Source organism: Nerophis ophidion, linkage group LG23 (genome assembly GCF_033978795.1).
Source record: "Nerophis ophidion isolate RoL-2023_Sa linkage group LG23, RoL_Noph_v1.0, whole genome shotgun sequence".
In the NCBI taxonomy this organism is placed as follows: Eukaryota; Metazoa; Chordata; class Actinopteri; order Syngnathiformes; family Syngnathidae; genus Nerophis; species Nerophis ophidion.
Genome location: NC_084633.1, coordinates 25,360,805 through 25,381,564, shown reverse-complemented (window position 1 = coordinate 25,381,564; position 20,760 = coordinate 25,360,805). Strand labels below are relative to the sequence as shown.

General features: G+C 40.9%; 1 protein-coding gene across 1 annotated transcript in view; it reads right to left on the bottom strand.

The window, feature by feature from the left end:
- LOC133541766 (cysteine protease atg4da-like) overlaps positions 1–20,760 on the bottom strand; it is a 29,779-nt gene that overhangs the window by 3,147 nt on the left and 5,872 nt on the right. The window contains exons 5-9 of the mRNA XM_061885339.1: positions 17,011–17,308; positions 16,875–16,939; positions 16,651–16,778; positions 4,322–4,400; positions 4,159–4,235 (exon numbers count right to left, since the gene is read on the bottom strand). Of these exons, the coding sequence (XP_061741323.1) occupies positions 4,159–4,235; positions 4,322–4,400; positions 16,651–16,778; positions 16,875–16,939; positions 17,011–17,308 (647 nt within the window). The remainder of the gene's footprint in view (positions 1–4,158; positions 4,236–4,321; positions 4,401–16,650; positions 16,779–16,874; positions 16,940–17,010; positions 17,309–20,760) is intronic.

Here is a 20,760-nt window from a genome sequence, read left to right as displayed (position 1 = left end):
GCAAAATCAAGCCAGACTACTGTTAGGTTGCCTTTCTTCTCCTTTGCTTCTTGGATAAGTTGGCTGAGGAGCCCTGTATGCTCCAGGCACCCGGAGAACCCTTCGATACCGCCCTTCTGGATAGAGGTGTTAATATATCCATTCCGGGTCATAAAGGAGCTCATTCTTTTGGCCAGCACTGAAAAGAAGATTTTCCCCTCCACACTTAGCAAGGAAATGGTTCGGAACTGGCTGATCTTTGTGGATCCCCGTTCTTTCGGCACAAAGCACCCTTCTGCCCTTCTCCAGCTTGTTGGTACGGTTCCTTTGGCCCATATAACCCGCAAACGCTTCCACAGCCTGTGTAGGAGCTTAGGGCATTTCTTGTATACTTTGTAGGGTATACCGCTGGGACCTGGGGCAGAAGCTATAAAGTAAACGTAAACAAAATGCTAGACGACAGCAAAAACTTATGACATGACAATCAACAATGTCCACACAAAGAAGGATAGCAACAACTTGAATAGTCTTCTTGCTTGCTAACAAACAGCAGGTGCCGGGAATAGCGCTCAAAGCAAAACATGAATCTGTTTCAGGAAAACACCAACAAAACAAGAAGGGCCACCAAAATAACAGCACAAAACAAAAATTAAAGCACTACACACAGGAAAACACAAACAAACTCCAAATAAGGAACGGCGACCTGGTGGATTTAATTTTTTTAACGTTTGCTGCTGGTGGCGTGCCTCTGTATTTTTTAATAAAAAAAATGGGCCTTGCCTCAAAAAAGGTTGAAAAACACTGTTGCGATGCAACTGTGAGTGCCAATGACGACAAGACGGATAAAACTATGTTCCTCCAATCATTGTAACGTCTGTCCAGTCGCTTTGAAAAGGACAGGAATTCCATCGATCCATTTATTGAGCAAAACTCTTTATATTCCGCGGTAACAACCCCAAAAATATACAAACCCCGTTTCCATATGAGTTGGGAAATTGAATTTGATGTAAATATAAACGGAATACTATGATTAGCAAATACTTTTCAACCCATATTCAATTGAATATGCTACAAAGACAACATATTTGATGTTCAAACTGATAAACATTTTGTTTTTGCAAATAGTCATTAACTTTAGAATTTGATGCGAGCAGCACGTGACGAAGAAGTTGGGAAAGGTGGCAATAAATACTGATAAAGTTGAGGAATGCTCATCAAACACTTATTTGGAACATCCCACAGGTGTGCAGGCTAATTGGGAACAGGTGGGGGCCATGATTGGGTATAAAAACAGCTTACCAAAAAATGCTCAGTCTTTCACAAGAAAGGATGGGGCGAGGTACACCCCTTTGTCCACAACTGCGTGAGCAAATAGTCAAACAGTTTAAGAACAACGTTTCTCAAAGTGCAAATGCAAGAAACATCTACGGTCCATATAATCATCAAAAAGTTCAGAGAATCTGGAGAAATCACTCCACGTAAGGGGCATGGCTGGAAACCAACATTGAATGACCGTGACCTTCGATCCCTGTATTAAAAACGGACATTAATCTCTAAAGGATATCACCACATGGGCTCAGGAAAACTTCAGAAAACCACTGTCACTAAATACACTTTGTCGCTACATCTGTAAGTGCAAGTTAAAACTCTACTATGCAAAGCGAACGCCATTTATCAACAACATCCAGAAACGCCACTGGCTTCTCTGGGCCCGAGATCATCTATGATGGACTGATGCAAAGTGGAAAAGTGTTCTGTGGTCTGACGAGTCCACATTTCAAATTGTTTTTGGAAATATTCGACATCGTGTCATCCGGACCCAAGGGGAAGCGAACCATCCAGACTGTTATTGACGCAAAGTTCAAAAGCCAGCATCTGTGATGGTATGAAGGTGCATTAGTGCCCAAGGCATGGGTAACTTACACATCTGTGAAGGCACCATTAATGTTTTGGAACAACATATTTTGCCATCTAAGCGCCGTCTTTTTCATGGATGCCCCTGCTTATTTCAGCAAGACAATGCCAAGCCACATTCAGCACGTGTTACAACAGCTTGGTTTCGTCGTAAAAGAGTGCGGGTACTTTCCTGGCCCGCCTGCAGTCCAGACCTGTCTCCCATCAAAAATATGTGGCGCATTATGAAGCGTAAAATACGACCACTGAGACCCCGGACTGTTGAACGACTGATGCTCTACATAAAACAAAAATGGGGAATAATTCCACCTTCAAAGCTTCAAAAATTGGTTTCCTCAGTTCCCAAACGTTTATTGAGTGTCGTCAAAAGAAAAGGTGATGTAACACAGTGGTGAACATGCCCTTTCCCAACTACTTTGGCACGTGTTGCAGCCATGAAATCCCAAGTTAATTATTATTTGCAAAAAAAAAAATAAAGTTTATGAGTTTGAACATCAAATATCTTGTCTTGGTAGTGCATTCAATTGAATATGGGTTGAAAAGAATTTGCAAATCATTGAATTCCGTTTATATTTACATCCAACACAATATCCAAACTCATATGGAAATGGGGTTTGTAAGTAAACAAACAAACAAAGGCTCCTAATTAGTCTGCTGACATATGCAGTAGCATATTGTGTAATTTATCATTCTATTTTCTCACAATTATGAGGGACAAACTGTAAACATTGATTACCTTCTCCCTAACTCTCACCTGGATAGTAGAAGATTGGGACATAAACCGAGAAGTTGGTCAACTTTAACATTCAACTTAGACCCAGAGAAAGGCAAGAAAATACATTTGCGTCATCTTTTTTTTTTTTTTTTTTAAACCTGCGTTAGGTTTGTTATCTTTTCTTTATCGGAACGGGATGATCAAACCATGGGTGTCAAACTCTGGCCCGCGGGCCACATCTGGCCCGCCGTGTAATTTAATTTAGCCCTTGAGGCAATATCAATTTAGCATTAGAGCTGGCCCGCCGGTGTTATACAGCGTTGGTGCCGCTGAAACACCGCATTCACTGCTAATACTCACACTTGCCAACCCTCCTAATTTTCCCGGTAGACTCCCGAAGTTCAGTGCCCCTGCCAAAAATCTCCCGGGGCAACCATTCTCCCTAATTTCTACCGAATTCCACCTGGACAACTATATTGGGGGCGTGCATTTAAGGCACTGCCTTTAGCGTTCTCTACAACCTGTCATCATGTCCGCTTTTCCTCCATACTAACAGCGTGTCACATAATATTTGTGGCTTTTACACAAACACACACGCACAAGTGAATGCAAGGCATATTTGGTCAACAGCCATACAGGTCACACTGAGGGTGGCCGTATAAACAACTTTAGCACTGTTACAAATATGCGCCACACTGTGAACCCATACTAAACAAGAATGACAAACACATTTAGGGTGAACATCCGCACCGTAACACAACAGAACAAATACCCAGAATACCTTGCAGCACTAACTCTTCTGGGAAACTTCCAGCAAACTGACCAATAATTAACGTTTTATTCATGCATTTTCTCTTGCTACTTCAAAGCTTGAATGTTTGGTTCATTCAATATTATTTTATTTTCAAATTTATTATTAGCCTGTGGAAAAAATTTGATATTTACCTCAGAAGATTGCAAATAGAAAAAAAGGCATAACATTTTTATTAACATTTTATTTGATATGCCATTGATATTTTTTTAATTATTATTATTATTATTATTTGAAAGTGGATTTTGCATGTCACTAAAGTTATATAAGCCTTGCTTGTTCAATATTTAATGCAAAACTTGTTTGGGTCTCTATTAAAAGGTTAATTTGTTCAAACTTGGCCCGCGGCTTTGTTCCCTTTAAAATTTTGACCCACTCTGTATTTGAGTTTGACACCCCTGATCTAAACAGATGATCCCGTCAGTCGGCATCCCAATGAGAAACTTAAAAAACTTCTCTATGAATTTAGTTCCAGACATCTTCTGTTTATTTGACATTGTCATTACTGTAGTGGAAAAGTGTAGTACAGCTGAGTACTGCTGAGAAATTGATATTTTTCGTCGGCCGCCACCGCCCCGATGGTAAAGAAACACAAGTTGAAGTAACTTTTTTTCACAGCAGTCCACTCGAAAATAGTGGGAGAGACCGAGTTAGCAGAATACAAGTTAAAGCACTGCTAAAACAAAGGAATGTGGCCTCAGACGAGCAAAAAGAATTACAGTAGTGTGTATCCCCATACCTCTAAAGGAAAGCCGTCCTTTGATACATCCACTGTGGGCTGACAGTAATGAGGGTCCAAATACAACAAGTGGTCATCTTCAACAAAGCATGGTCAGAAAGAGAAAAGGTCGATCATTTAAAAGGTTGCTGATCTCAATAATTGTGTAAAATGCATGACATACCTTGGAAACCAACAAAGAAGAGCGAGTGCTTTGGTTTGCCCCCGATGATACCAATGCAACATTGTAACTTCAAGAGTTTCTATGGGGAAAAATAGAGGATTAGTTTGATTATGTTTGTTTAAAAAAAAACACCGCATTTACAAACCCCAAAACCAGAAAGTTGGCACGTTGTGTAAATGGTAAATAAAAACAGAATACAATCATTTGCAAATCCTTTTCAACTTATATTCAATTGAATAGACTGCAAAGAGAAGATATTTAAAGTTCAAACTGTTAAACTTTGTTATTTTTTGCAAATATTAAGCTCATTTGGAATTTGATTTGCAACATGTTTCAAAAAAGCTGGCACAAGTGGCAAAAAAGACTGAGAAAGTTAAGGAATGCTCATCAAACACTTGTTTGGAACATACCAGTGGTGAACAGGCTAAATTGGGAACAGGTGGGTGCCATGCTGTGACGTGCGGTCAGGGGAGGCAGTGCCTCACCTGTGATCATGCAAAGAAATAAAATTTACAGTATAATGATAAAATAATTATAATGGTTAGTTTTACATTTTAATTTAGTTTCACCAATTTGGATAATTTTTTCTTCAAAATCGCTGAATTTTCGCAGTCCCTCGTTAACTTCTCTGTCTGCCGTGCGGTCAGAGCGTGTTCATATCTGGTGTGTTGCTGAGCATTCAAAACGGCAGAGAAAAAAGTCTGAGGTGAGGCAAACAGTTCTCGTGTCTCACGATAGGGGCGCTCATGATCAGAGACATATGGTGGTGTAAACAAGTCAAGTGCAGCAGCGACTAACGTGTTTTGTGTTTTGGTTGAGCCATCAAAACGGCAAAGAAAAAAGACTGAGGTGAGGCAAACAGTTCTCGTGTCTCACGATAGGGGCGCTCATGATCAGAGACATACGGTGGTGTAAGCAAGTCAAGTGCAGCAGCGACTAACATGTTTTGTGTTTTGGTTGAGCCATCAAAACGGCAAAGAAAAAAGTCTGAGGTGAGGCAAACAGCTCTCGTGCCTCACGATAGGGACGGGGCGCTCATGATCCCAGACATACGGTGGCCTCAGCGGGTAAGTGCCGCACCAACTTATTTTTTCCGTCTCCTGCACCCCGACTTTCAACATTGATGAAAACATTTCCGCACTTAAACAGTTTTCTAAAGTGGACTTTCAAGCGAAGCAGGAGATAAATACTAAAGGAAGATCCAACGCCGGAGCTGAATGGTTTGTTTCAATCGGCAGGACGAAAAGTTACTCGCTCTTTCCAAAAGGAGTGGTACCCGTGAAAAGACTGGCTATGTGGATGTTCTGCAAGAAACTGCCTTTTCTTCTTTCCTTGCCTTCTTTTTTAAACCTGTGGAACTGTGTGGACTCAAATGGGATTTTGTGACCTAAAGAATTTGCAAAGAAGCCTCACCAAACATGAGCGGTCGGCCGCTCATGTTTGGTATTCATGCTAGATTGCGCTAAAAACGTTTGGGATGACGAGGATAGACTTGGCTTTGGATGAACAGCGGCAACTCAACAGCAGGGTCCACAATGCTAAGGTAAAAGACAAACAAGAGTTTTTAAAATATGTCATCATTGCGACCTGCTTCCTCGCCAAACAGCAGCTAGCATTTCGTGGAAATTATGAGAGTAGGAGCTCGGCTAATCGCGGCAACTATGTTGAACTCTTACAAGACTTTTAAAACTGAAGGAAGTGAAGGAGGACTTTTACCAGAAAGTGATGGATATTTTTATCCAGAAGGACCGGCGCATGGACTTCATTTATAAGTAAAGGTAAGACGACAATAACATTATTTGTGTTTCGTTTTTAATGAAATGCACATTTTGTGGGTAAGTTTGTATGTGTAAAGAATGCAGAAATGAAACATAACCCGTAAACTGCTGCCAATCAAATGGCAAATAATCTGAGCAGCGCGCATACTGTATATTTGTAAATCTGATTCTGATTAAGTCAGTGCCTCACCAGACATATACCTCACCGCACTTCACTGGTGCTATGATTGGGTATAAAAGCAGCTTGCATGAAATGTTCAGTCATTCACAAACAAGGATAGGGCGAGGGTCACCACTTTGTGAATAAATGAGTGAGCAAACTGTCCAACAGTTTAAGAACAACATTCGCCATCAGCTATTGCAAGAAATTTAGGGATTTCACCATCTACACTCCGTAATATCATCAAAAGGTTTAGAGAATCTGGAGAAATCACTGCACGTCGGCTATGCCCGTGACTTTTGATCTCTCAGGCGGTGCTGTGTGACTATCAGAAACTAATTAGTCATTGAGAGTGGAAAGCAGGGCTCTGTCTAAAACGCTGGGTCAAAGGATGCAACATGAAGTAGTTCCTGGCGTTGTGAGGGTGATTTAGTTTCCCTTTGAGTAAATACAATACACTACATGCAGATTGATTTGCGGTACCCAGAAGAAACGTCACCCTGGTGCATAGTCTCTACATACAAACCAAACAATTAACAGGCAAATGCAGGTGCTATTCATTCAGCACCACACACACTCCGCCCACACACCCACACACAAACGTAGTCACAACCACTATCGGAAGTGACAAATGAGAAACAAAGAGGTATTGCATCAAAAAGCGACATCAGTGTGGAAAGGATATCCCCACATGGACTCAGCAACACTTCAGAAAACTACTGTCAGTAACTACAGTTGGTCGCTACATCTGTAAGTGCAAATTAAAACTCTACTACGCAAAGCCAAAACCATTTATCAACAACACCCAGAAACGCCAACAGCTTCGCTGGGCCTGAGCTCATCTAAGATGGACTGATGCAAAGTGGAAAAGTGTTCTGTGGACTGACGAGTCCACATTTCAAATTGTTTTTGGAAACTGTGGATGTTGTGTACTCCGGACCAAAGAGGAAAAAGAATCATCCGGACTGTTCAAGGTGCAAAGTTCAAAAGCCAGCATCTGTGATAGTATGGGGGTGTGTTAATGCCCAAGGCATGGGTAGCTTACACATCAGTGAAGGTGCTATTAATGCTGAAAGGTACATACAGGTTTTGGAGCTGCCATTAAATTCAAAGTTGATGATTATTTGCAAAAATAAATTAAGTTTCTTAGGTTGAACATTAAATATATTGTCTTTGCTGTCAATTCAACTGAATATAAGTTGAAAAGGATTTGCAAATCATTGTATTCTGTTTTTGTTTAACATTAACACAACGTGCCAACTTCACTGGTTTTGGGTTTTGTATCATAGAACAGCTCCCAATTAATGCTGACAGTAGAAATATTCTGAGTTGTAGTAGTCTCTGTCATTGAAAGTATGCATAGGTCAATAATCATAGCTTTACCATACACTAAAATCTACTTGTGGCGGTCCAAATCTAATTTTGGCTCCACAAATACTGTAAATCAGCCCTATTCAACTGGTGGCTCGTGTGTGCAGTACTCCCACCACCACATAGGGAGCAACAGTGAGGCATATGTGTCACAATGAAGCAGCAGTGGGTGAGTAGAAGAAGATGGCAATATCAAAAAATCTGACTTTTAACAGCGAATGGACGGCAACATATTAATGTATTAAAATTGCTGACTTTTTGATGTATTTTGTATTTGTGGTGGTGTTGTTTTTGGATGTTCAACTCTGGCAATCCAAACTGGTTAAATACATATGGCGCTCAATTCGACCAGCAGAGGGCGATAAAGCTAGGTTGTATTGTGTTAAACTGCATGTGTGTAATGTTTGCTGTGTGTATTAACACATACGTATTGATTAACGTGGACCCCGACTTAAACAAGTTGAAAAACTTATTTGGGTGTCACCATTTAGTGGTCAATTGTACGGAATATGTACTGTACTGTGCAATCTACTAATAAAAGTTTCAATCAATCAATCAATCAATCAAAACCTTCTTTTTTATTTATGTAACTTAAACAATGGACATTGTTAATGTAAATTAAACAGTAGATGTTACGCTATTGTAATGTTTATATTTCTGTCTTACAAAGCTAAATAAAGGAAGACGTACGAAGAAATAAAACTGAGGAAGAAAAATAATTCAAAAGAAGGTACATCACTCATCAAGCTTTTGTTTCTTTATGCTGTTAACTATCTGTCCAACGGCACACGCTGGAAAACGAGTAGCGAGGGCCAAATAATGAATGTGTTGCAGTGCAGTGTGAAAGCTTTGCAAATAAGTAAAGGCAATTTCAAAGGAATATAACCTGCGGAAGCACTTTTTAAAGTAACATCCAAATATCGATGTCTGGCCACGGAGACTTTGGGCTCTTGAAACTGCAGCCCTCTTCATTATGTAATTAAATGGCCTTGCTTTGATAAAATAGGGTTGTGCGATATAGAGGATGAACGATACAAAGGATATCAACTTTAGAGCTTTTAATACTAACATCACGTCGTGACAATGCATGTTGATGGCACATTCTCGTGGTGTCCAGTAAATTTGACAGCGACAAGCGAACAAAGGCGTCTTTAACATACAGTTGTGTTCATAAGTTTACATACCCTGGGAGAATTTACGATTTCTTGGCCATTCTTCAGACAATATGAATGATAACACAAAAACCTTTCTTCCACACATGTTTAATGGTTGTGTGAAGCTATTTATTGGCAAACAACTGGGTTTACTCTTTTTAAATCAAATCGACAAAAGAAAGTACCCAAATGACCCTGATCAAAAGTTTACATACCCCAGGGACTTTGATCTGACAACATGCACAAAAGTTGACACAAACAGGTTTGAATGGGTAATCAAGGCTCCAATTCTCACCTGTGACCTGTTTGGTTGTAATTAATGTGTGTGTATAAAAGGTCAGTGAGTTTCTGGGCTTCTGACAGACCATTGCATCTTTCATGAAGTGCTGCACTGATGTTTCTGGATTCTGAGTCATGGGGAAGGCAAAATAATTATCAAAGGATCTGCGAGAAAAAGGTAATTGAACTGCATGAAACAGGAAAGGGGTATAAAAAGATATCCAATGAATTGAGAATGCCAATCAGCAGTGTTCAAATGCTGATGAAGAAGTGTAAAATGAGGGATTCAGGTAGACCAGCAAAGATTTCAATCACAATAGCGAGGAAACTGGTTCGAGATGCAAAAAAAATGTCCACAAATAACTTCAACTGAAATACAGGACTCTCTGAAAAATTTCAACATGCACAATAAGGAGGCACTTGAAGAAAATTGGGCTGCATGGTCGAGTCGTCAGAAGAAAGGCATTTCTGCGCAAATTTCACAAAGTATCCCGCGTACATTACTCCAAACAGCACAGAGACAAGTCTCAAAACTTCTGGAACAAAGTAATTTTGAGTGATGAGACCAAATATGAACTTTTTGGCCACTCGACTGACTATGCAGCCCATTTTTCCTTTTTTCAGTTTTTATCATTCATATTCTCTGAAGAATGGCCAAGAAATCCTAAATCCTCCCAGGGTATGTAAACTTATGAGCACGACTGTAAAGTAGCGTCTTTGTTTGGGAGCTAGAGGCTAATGTACCTCCAAAGTGTAGCTCCTGAATCACTAATCCTCACCTCCATGGCAGCAAACAAACTGTTTCATATAGTTACTATCATCCCTGGGGGACTAGAGGACTAAGAATAGCTAAACAATGCTACACTACACACCATAGGAGGGTACAAAAAAGCATAGTTAACCTCTAAGCTAGAGCTCTTGCATCTGAACAAGGCTGGGCGGTTCGATTACAATATCGACAGTTACGAGATCAAGTACAGTGTCACTATATTGACTAGGGGTGTGTGAAAAAAATCGATTCGAATACGAATCGAATATGTTGTGCGATTCAGAATCGATTCTCATTTTTTAAAAAATCGACTTTTTTTTTTTTTTATCAATCCAACAAACCACCACCTCAGCAATACTATAACAATGCAATCCAATTCCAAAACCAAACCTGACCCAGCAACACTCAGAACTGCAATAAACAGAGCAATTGAGAGGAGACACAAACACGACACAGAACAAACCAAGAGTAGTGAAACAAAAATGAATATTATCAACAACAGTATCAATATTAGTTATAATTTCAGCATAGCAGTGACTAAAAATCCCTCATTGACATTATCATTAGACATTTATAAAAATAAAAAAAAAGAACAATAGTGTCACAGTGGCTTACACTTGCATCGCATCTCATAAGCTTGACAACACACTGTGTCCAATGTTTTCACAAAGATAAAATAAGTCATATTATTGGTTCGTTTAATAGTTAAAACAAATTTACATTATTGCAATCAGTTGATAAAACATTGTCCTTTATAATTATACTTTTTTTTTTTTTAAATCTACTACTCTGCTAGCATGTCAGCAGACTGGGGTAGATCCTGCTGAAATTCTATGTATTGAATGAATACAGAATCGCGTTGAATCGAAAAAATTTATATATTATCGAATCGCGACCCCAAGAATCGATATTGAATCGAATTGTGGGACACCCAAAGATTTGCAGCCCTAATATTGACAATAAAACAGTGTTTAGATTATTTTTTAGCATCACAAAATTGTATTTTGGCATTTTTGTTGTTGTTTACAAACTCAGGAAATAAGAGCCAATAGTAGATTTTGCACTATTGACTGGATTATACATTTTCTATGTAATAAAGGGGAATAAGGAAATAATTTGAATATCTATTGATATTGTCGGGATTATAGTTGTAATTTAAAAATATATTGATCCTGAAATGTTTAATCATGAACACTGGTACTACCAATACTGCTCCTGTAACTACGTAGTATAGGATTAATACCCAAATTTGTAGTATCACCAAAAACTAATATAAAGTATCCAAACATAAACATAAGTGCTTGTTCCATTTGAAAATAATTGTAGATAGAACCATGTTACAACAAAAAGTATTAAAAGTAAATTAATAATAGTTTTGAGCAAAAAATACAACCGAAAAGGATACAATATCATCCATCCATCATCTTCCGCTTATCCGAGGTCGGGTCGCGGGGGCAGCAGCCTAAGCAGGGAAGCCCAGACTTCCCTCTCTCCAGCCACTTCGTCTAGCTCTTCCCGGGAGATCCCGAGGCGTTCCCAGGCCCGCCGGGAGACATGTCCTGGGTCTTCCCCGTGGCCTCCTACCAGCTGGACGTGCCCTAAACACCTCCCTAGGGAGACGTTCGGGTGGCATACTGACCAGATGCCCGAACCACCTCATCTGGCTCCTCTCGATGTGGAAGAGCAGCGGCTTTACGTTGAGCTCCTCCCGGATGGCAGAGCTTCTCACCCTATCTCTAAGGGAGAGCCCCGCCACCCGGCGGAGGAAACTCATTTTGGCCGCTTATACCCGTGATCTTATCCTTTCGGTCATGACCCAAAGCTCATGACCATAGGTGAGGATGGGAACGTAGATCGACCGGTAAATTGAGAGCTTTGCCTTCCGGCTCAGCTCCTTCTTCACCACAACGGATCGGTACAACGTCCGCATTACTGAAGACGCCGCACCGATCCGCCTGTCGATCTCACGATCCACTCTTCCCCCACTCGAGAACAAGACTCCTAGGTACTAGAACTCCTCCACTTGGGGCAGGGTCTCCTCCCCAACCCGGAGATGACAGTCCACCCTTTTCCGGGAGAGAACCATGGACTCGGACTTGGAGGTGCTGATTCTCATTCCGGTCGCTTCACACTCGGCTGCGAACCGATCCAGTGAGAGCTGAAGATCCCGGCAAGATGAAGCCATCAGGACTACATCATCTGCAAAAAGCAGAGACCTAATCCCGTGGCCACCAAACCGGATCCCCTCAACGCCTTGGCTGCGCCTAGAAATTCTGTCCATAAAAGTTATGAACAGAATCGGTGACAAAGGACAGCCTTGGCGGAGTCCAACCCTCACTGGGAACGTGTCCGACATACTGCCAGCAATGCGGACCAAGCTCTGACACTGGTCATACAGGGAGCGGACTGCCACAATAAGACAGTCCGGTACCCCATACTCTCTGAGCACTCCCCACAGGACTTCCCGAGGGACACGGTCGAATGCCTTCTCCAAGTCCACAAAGCACATGTAGACTGGTTGGGCAAACTCCCATGCACCCTCAAGAACCCTGCCGAGAGTATAGAGCTGGTCCACAGTTCCACGACCAGGACGAAAACCACACTGTTCCTCCTGAATCCGACGTTCGACTATCCGGCGAAGCCTCCTCTCCAGTACACCTGAATAAACCTTACCGGGAAGGCTGAGGAGTGTGATCCCACGATAGTTGGAACCCACCCTCCGGTCCCCCTTCTTAAAGAGAGCGACCACCACCCCGGTCTGCCAATCCAGACCTACCGCCCCCGATGTCCACGCGATGCTGCAGAGTCTTGTCAACCAAGACAGCCCCACAGCATCCAGAGCCTTAAGGAACTCCGGGCGGCTCTCATCCACCCCCGAGGCCTTGCCGCCGAGGAGCTTTTTAACTACCTCAGCGACCTCAGCCCCAGAAATAGGAGAGTCCACCACAGATTCCCCAAGCACCGCTTCCTCAAAGGAAGACGCGTTGGTGGGATTGAGGAGGTCTTCGAAGTATTCCCTCCACCGATCCACAACATCCGCAGGATACAATATGTTAACATTAATACATTTTATTTGTAAAAAAGCACTTTACATTGAGCAAACAACATCAAAATGCTACAGTGTATTTAAAATAAAATAAAAAAATAAAATAATAACAATAAAAAGATAATAAAAATAAATAAGAATAAAATCTAGAACAGCCTAATAGCGAGAACTAGTATGCATTTATCTATAAAAAGGCTTTTTAAAAAAAAAAAAAAATTTTTAAAGAAGGGTTTTTTAGCCTTTTTTAAAAGCATCCACAGTCTGTGGTACCCTCAGGTGGTCAGGGAGAGCGTTCGACATACTGGGATCGGCGGAGCAGAGAGCCTGGGCTACCATAGTTCCTAGCTTTGTCATTGGAGGTTGGAGGAGGTTAGCCTGTTTGGAATGGAGGTGTCGTGTGGAGGATTTGGGGGTGAGTAGTTCTTTAAGGTAGAGGGGGGCATTTCCATGGAGGCACTGGTGGGTTAATAGGGAGACTTTGTATTTAATCCTGAGTGGAACAGGAAGCCAGTGAAGGGTTTTTGAGAATTGGTGTGAAATGGTCGTATTTCCTCACTCTATTCTGTTACCGCTTATGTCAGTAATTACATTTTTATAACAAACCTTCCCTCAAAAGGTGCATGCCTGTGCAATTGCACACTGCTCACGTGTTCTCTGCACACAGCAAATCCTAGCTCGCGCAAAATAAAATCCAACCAAAACTCTAAACAAGATAAACACAAAACAGTGTATTGTGTAGGATGTGAGTGACAGGTGACAACAAACTGCCACGACAGCTAAAACTATGTTCGTCAACACGTTTCAACGATTGTAACTTCTGTCGAGACGCTTTAAAGAGGACAGTAGGTCCATGGATCATTTTATTGAGCAAAACTGTTTCTTGTTGGCCGCAACCACACCAAAAAAACCATTAAAAAAAATAAAAACGTCTGTAATTTGTCATATCAACAACAGCCGCTCTTGTGGCAACATTAGACTCAGTCACCGATGCGTTTATGGCCACACAAAAAGTCGGACAACTCCAACACCACACATAAACTGTAAATGCCAGGTCGTTACACTGTGATGCTACTTACACGCAGCCAATCAATCAATGTCATCAACATTGTGTTATGCGTTGCTGTTTTGCTAGTTAGCTTGTAGCTAACAAAGCAGCAAAGTTAAATGCTTACTTATTCTATATTAAGAATATTAATTTATGGATGTTAAGTATAAAATTATGTTACTAAATTACAAAAATACTAATAAAAACTGAATTGATATATTTTACAGACAGAAAGTTACAGGAATGTACACTTTATCCCATACTTACATCTCATTGTGCAACATGTGAATGTTTTAAGGCATGGGTGTCAAACTATGGCCCGCGGGCCAAATTTGGCCCGCCGTGTAATTTAATTTGGCCCTTGAGGTAATATCAAATTAAGATTAGAGCTGGCCCGCCGGTATTATACAGCGGCGATGCCTCTGCAACACTGCATTCACCGCTGATACTCATACTTGCCAACCCTCACGATTTTCACGGGAGACTCCCAAAGTTCGGTGCCCCTCCCGAAAGTATCCCGGGGCAACCATTCTTCCGAATTTCTCCCGATTTCCCCCCGGACAACAATATTGGGGGCGTGCCTTGAAGGCACTGCCTTTAGCATCCTCTACAGCCTGTCATCACGTCCGCTTTTCCTTTCCGGTCCAGTTGCATAATATATGCTGCTTTAACACACACAAGTGAATGCAATGCATACTTGATCAACAGCCATGAGGGTCAAACTGAGGGTGGCCGTATAAACAACTTTAATACTTTTACAAATATGCGCCACACTGTGAAGCCACACCAAAAAAGAATGACAAACACATTTCGGGAGAACATCCGCACCGTAGCAAACATAAATTCAACTGAAGAAATACCCAGAATCCCTTGCAGCAATAACTTTTCTGGGACGCTACAATATACACCCCCGCTACCACCAAACCCCGCTCCCCCAATTTTTATTTACATTTTATTTGATATGCCATTGATATTTTTTGCTCATTATTATCATTTGAAACTCGATTTTGTAGGTGACTATAAAGCTACATAAGCCTTTCTTGTTTAATATTCAATGCAAAACTTGTTTGGGTCCCTATTAAAAGGTTAATTTGTTCAACCTTGGCCCGCGGCTTTGTTCAGTTTTAAAATTTGGCCCACTCTGTATTTGAGTTTGACACCCCTGTTTTAAGGGAACTAAATGTAATCTCTGAAAGGGGTACACATCTTTCCAAAGCAGGAGCCCCACCAAGACATGCTAGTACATAGCTTGTGCAATATTTTTTTTGTTAATTCTATTGTAAAATAGGCCAAAACATCTGTATTACAAAATAACCTAATGGAAATGACTACTAAAATTTGATGATAATAATAACAATAAGACATTAAAATTGTTATGATGTCAGGTTTGGAACAGAGAGTTGGTGCGTTTGTTCGGACAAATTAGGGGGAATGTTGTTTGTAACCCGTTTTGAAATGGTTCTTATCTATTAGCATTCATATGCTAAATAATATATTGTGACATACACTATCCTGCCAAAAGTATTTGGCCACCTGCCTTGACTCACATATGAACTGGAAGTGCCATCCCATTCCTAACCCATAGGGTTCAATATGATGTCGGTCCATCTTTTGAAGCTTCAACTCTTCTGGGAAGGCTGTCCACAAGGTTGCGGAGTGTGTTTATAGGAATTTTCCACCATTCTTCCAAAAGCGCAATATGATGTCAGTCCACATTTTGCAGCTATTACAGCTTCAACTCTTCTGGGAAGGCTGTCCACAAGGTTGCAGAGTGTGTTTGTAGGACCATTCTTCCAAAAGCGCATGGGTGAGGTCACACACTGATGCTGGTCGAGAAAGCCTGGCTCTCAGTCTCCATTCTAATTCATCTCAAAGGTGTTCTATTGGGTTCAGGTCAGGACTCTGTGCAGGCCAGTCAAGATCATCCACACCAGACTCTGTCATCCATGTCTTTATGGATCTTGCTTTGAAAACTGGTGCACAGTCATGTTGGAAGAGGAAGGGGCCCGCTCCAAACTGTTCCCACGAGGTTGGGAGCATGGAATTGTCCAAAATGTTTTGGTATCCTGGAGCATTCATAGTTCCTTTCACTGGAACTAAGGGGCCAAGCCCAACTCCTGAAAACACCCCAAAACAAAATTCCTTCTTCACCAAATTTCACAATGCAGTCCGAAATGTACCGTTCTCCTGGCAACCTCCAAACCCAGCTGCTTGGCCATGGAAACCCATTCCATGAAGCTCTCTGCGTACAGTACGTGGGCTAATTGGACTGTGCAGAAAGTCGGCGATCTCTTTGCACATCCGCTGACACCCGCTCTGTCCGTTTACGTGGCCTGCCACTCGGTGGCTGAGTTGCTGTTCCCAAACTCTTCAATTTTCTTATAATAAAGCCGACAGTTGACTTTGGATTATTTAGGAGCGAGGAAATTTCACGACTGGATTTGTTGCACAGGTGGCACCCTATGACAGTTCCACGCTGGAAATCACTGAGAGCGGCCCATTCTTTCACAAATGTTTGTAGAAACAGTCTCAATGCCTAAGTACTTGATTTTATACACCCGTGGCCAGGCCTAGTGATTAGGACACCTGAGTCTGATAATTTGGATGGATTGCGAAATACTTTTGGCACTATAGTGTATATTGTTGTCGCAAAAGACCTCAGTATATATTGCGGTATAGATTTTAGGCCGTATTGCCCGGCCCTAACGTAAAGCAGGACCGGAATACCTTTACACAGGCAATGTAGGCAGGATTGAGATTTTGTCCTCCAAGTCGCACAGGAACCAGGAGGATGACAGACTTCCAGGGCTGAGTAGGAGAAGCTCCACACAGCGCTTTCACATCCTCTTTGTAGACTGGAGAGATAAGCATTAATAAGTAATAAGTACTTGCACTACTGTACATACTGTATGAACATATAGTATTGAGAAAAGAAAAAACAAATGACTAACCTGTGCAATCTTGTGCAACATAGACAACAAGATCAGGAAGGTGAGTTGATGCTTCAGAAGCTTTCCTGAGACACAATGACATCAATGGAAATATGTCGCTGGAGTTGAGCGGCATACCAGGCCGGGAATGACTCACCTGAGGATGTGTGCCACAATCGAGGGGCCATACCAGTCCCCTGCCTTCTTCCCTAACGTTGTGCCCAACTCCACCAGCTGGTGGATCCCAAAGGGGGCAGAGGGGTGATCCGCAAACCACGATACCACCCTCCTGTGGGTGGACTCCACGCCTCTGGCGAGGGAACCCAAACTCAACGTTCGACCCCACTTACTGAGCCCTTTGGAATTTTCTAAACCCGCTGCACTGGTTTCAGGGCGGACCTCAGGGAGATCCATGTCGTCTTTGAACACGTGCTGGCCAACAGTACAAGTCAAGCCTGGAACAAATAGAAGACAAAGAGGAGCAATTTTTAACCCTTGTGTAGTGTTCGGCTCTGTGGGACCCGTTTTCATTATTTATTAAAAGAAAAATGATACCATTCATTAATTTTTCAAACTGAGACTCACTGACTTTGGCTCATTTTCTGGGAAGAACATGTATCAGAATACATATTTAATGACCACACGCCATACACCCCCCTCTACACATTTCTATTACATATAAGATGTCCGGCTCCACTAGACCCGGGGCTAATAGAAGTGTGGAAATTGATGTCCTGTGTGTCCACACACACACACACACACACACACACACACACACACACACACACACACACACACACACACACACACACACACACACACACACACACACACACACACACACAGCAGGAAGAGGACAGAGTGTAGGTACACAGAACATCAGAGGGTCAAATGTGCGAGAAAATGAGAGCAGACAGTGTTGACAAACAATGTTGCAACCTTGTGAGGGAACCGCAGGTGCAGAAACACAAAAGAAAAATCCCTATGGGATGCAGAAACTGGCAGAGAAATTTTCCGTCCAATGTTCATATTGTTGTTACTCAGGCAGCGTTTGTGGGTCGGATGGAACTAATTTGAAACAAAAGTGCTTATCTGTTGCTGGTGTGAAAGCATGGAATTCTCTAAACAAAGATAACAAGTTGTAAGAATATCTTTGAATTTAAAAAGAGTTACAAAAAGAGACAACTGGAATTATATCAAACTGATTTTTGATTATTAGATTGGAAATGTCATTGTGAAACTGCTTAAACGAAAAATAAAAGTATGTTGGCGTACGGGTGTTGGTGGAGGGAACAGTTATAAAGTCATCTAAAATACTTTGTGTTAAAAAGGGGGCAGATAAATATAATAATAGTATTCTTCCATCTGCTCCTTTTTGATCATGGAAATGTGTAAGAAACAAAAAAAACAATGAAAGTGTCAACTGCACATGGCTTGTATGTATGCATTTACATGAAAGGAATTAAAAAGAAAATGATGATGATGATGGACCCGTTGCATTTTGTGGCTTTTATTGCCTCAAAATTAAACACTTTTATGTGAAAATACTGAACAGATGTTTATTAGGATAAGGTAAACATCTGTTCAGTATTTTCACATAAAAGTGTTTGATTGTGAGGCATTAAAAGCCGCAAAATGCAAGGGGCCCATCAGACCCACAAACGCTGGCTGAGTAACAACAATTTGAACATTGCACGAGGTTTAACAGTCACTTCCCTTACACCAGGGGTGTCTGAATTTGGCCCGCGAGACGTCATGAGTTTAAGAAGGATTCCAGCGGCATGGACATTTCAATTCATTTTAAAAACCAATAATTAACGAGTCCTACTATGCAGACATTAATTTTGCTCGCGGTCATGTCGGGAACCAATTAACAGCGATTAATGAGGATGTATGACTGTTTTAGGCATTAGTACAGGGTTTTCATACTTTTTCCACTGAGGGCCGCATAATACTGATATTTTTAATTTTCAAAACCAATACAATATATACATTTAGATTAAGATTAGGGCCCTTCTCATGTTTGGTCATAAATATTTTTAAAATAAGTCATATATTTTTAATCAACTTCAAGTCCATCGTTCAATATTAAGTAGTTATTTTAATGTGTTTTTCATGCCCTTTTTGTCAAAAGAAAAGTGTGTATATGTACATAATACATAGTTATGAAGGTGTCTGTTACTACATTATATATATACTTGCAGTGTGTATATTGTACATATTACATATTCTATGAGGTTACTGCATTATACATATACATATATATATATATATATATATATATATATATATATATATATATATATATATATATATATATATATATATATATATATATATACACACGTGTATATATATGTGTGGAAAGAAATCACAAGACTACATCTCTACAGAACTCTTTCATGAGGGGTTCCCTCAATCATCAGGAGATCTTCTGATGAATGAGGAAACCCCTCATGAAAGAGTTTTGTAGAGATGAAGTAGTCTTGTGATTTTTCCCACACAATATACATATACATATATATATATATATATATATATATATATATATATATATATATATATATATATATATATACATATATATATAAATAAACCCTGCTTCCATATGAGTTGGGAAATTGTGTTAGATGTAAATATGAATGGAATACATGATTTGCAAAAACTTTTCAACCATATGCAGTTGAATGCACTACAAAGACAAGATATTTGATGTTTAAACTCATAAACTTTATTTTTTTTGCAAATAATAATTGACTTAGAATTTCATGCTGCAACACATGCCAAAGTAGTTGGGAAAGGGCATGTTCACCACTGTGTTACATCACCTTTTCTTTTAACAACACTCAATAAACGCTTGGGAACTGAGGAAACTAATTGTTAAAGCTTTGAAAGTGGAATTCTTTCCCATTCTTGTTTTATGTAGAGCTTCAGTCGTTCAACAGTCCTTGGTCCTCCACTGTCGTATTTTACGCTTCATAATGCGCCACACTTTTTGATGGGAGACAGGTCTGGACTGGAGGAAAGTACTCGCACTCTTTTACTACGAAACCACGCTGTTGTAACACGTGGCTTGGCATTGTTTTGCTGAAATGAGCAGGGGCATCCATGATAACGTTGCTTGGATGACAACATATGTTGCTCCAAAACCTGTATGGACCATTCAGCATTAATGGTGCCTTCACAGGATGTGTAAGTTACCCATGCCTTGGGCACTAATACACCCCCATACCATCACAGATGCTGGCCTTTGAACTTCGAGCCTAGAACAATCCGGATGGTTATTTTCCTCTTTGTTCCGGAGGACACCACCGTCCACAATTTCCAAATATAATTGAAATGTGGACTCTTAAGACCACAAAACAACCTTTCCACTCTGCATCAGTCCATCTTAGATGAGTTCTGGCCCAGCGAAGCCAGCGGCGTTCCTTGGTGTTGTTGATAAATGGGTTTTGCTTTGCATAGCAGAGTTTTAACTTGCACTTACAGATGCAGCAACCAACTGTAGTTACTGACATTGATTTTATGAAGTGTTCCCGAGCCCATGTGGTGATATCCTTTACACACTGATGTCGGTTTTTCATGCACTACCGCCTGAGGGATAAACGGTCTGTAATATCATCGCTTATGTGTAGTGATTTCTCCAGATTCTCTGAACCTTTTGATGATTTTACGGACCGTGGATGGTAAAATCCCTAAATTCCTTGCAATAGCTCGTTGACAATAGTTGTTCTAAAACTATTCGACAATTTGCTTACAAATTGGTGACACTCGCCCCATCCTTGTTTGTGAATTACTTAGCATTTCATGGAAGCTGCTTTTATACCCAATCGTGGCACCCACCTGTTCCGAATTAGCCTGCACACCTGTGGGATGTTCCAAATAAGTGTTTGATGGGCATTCGTCA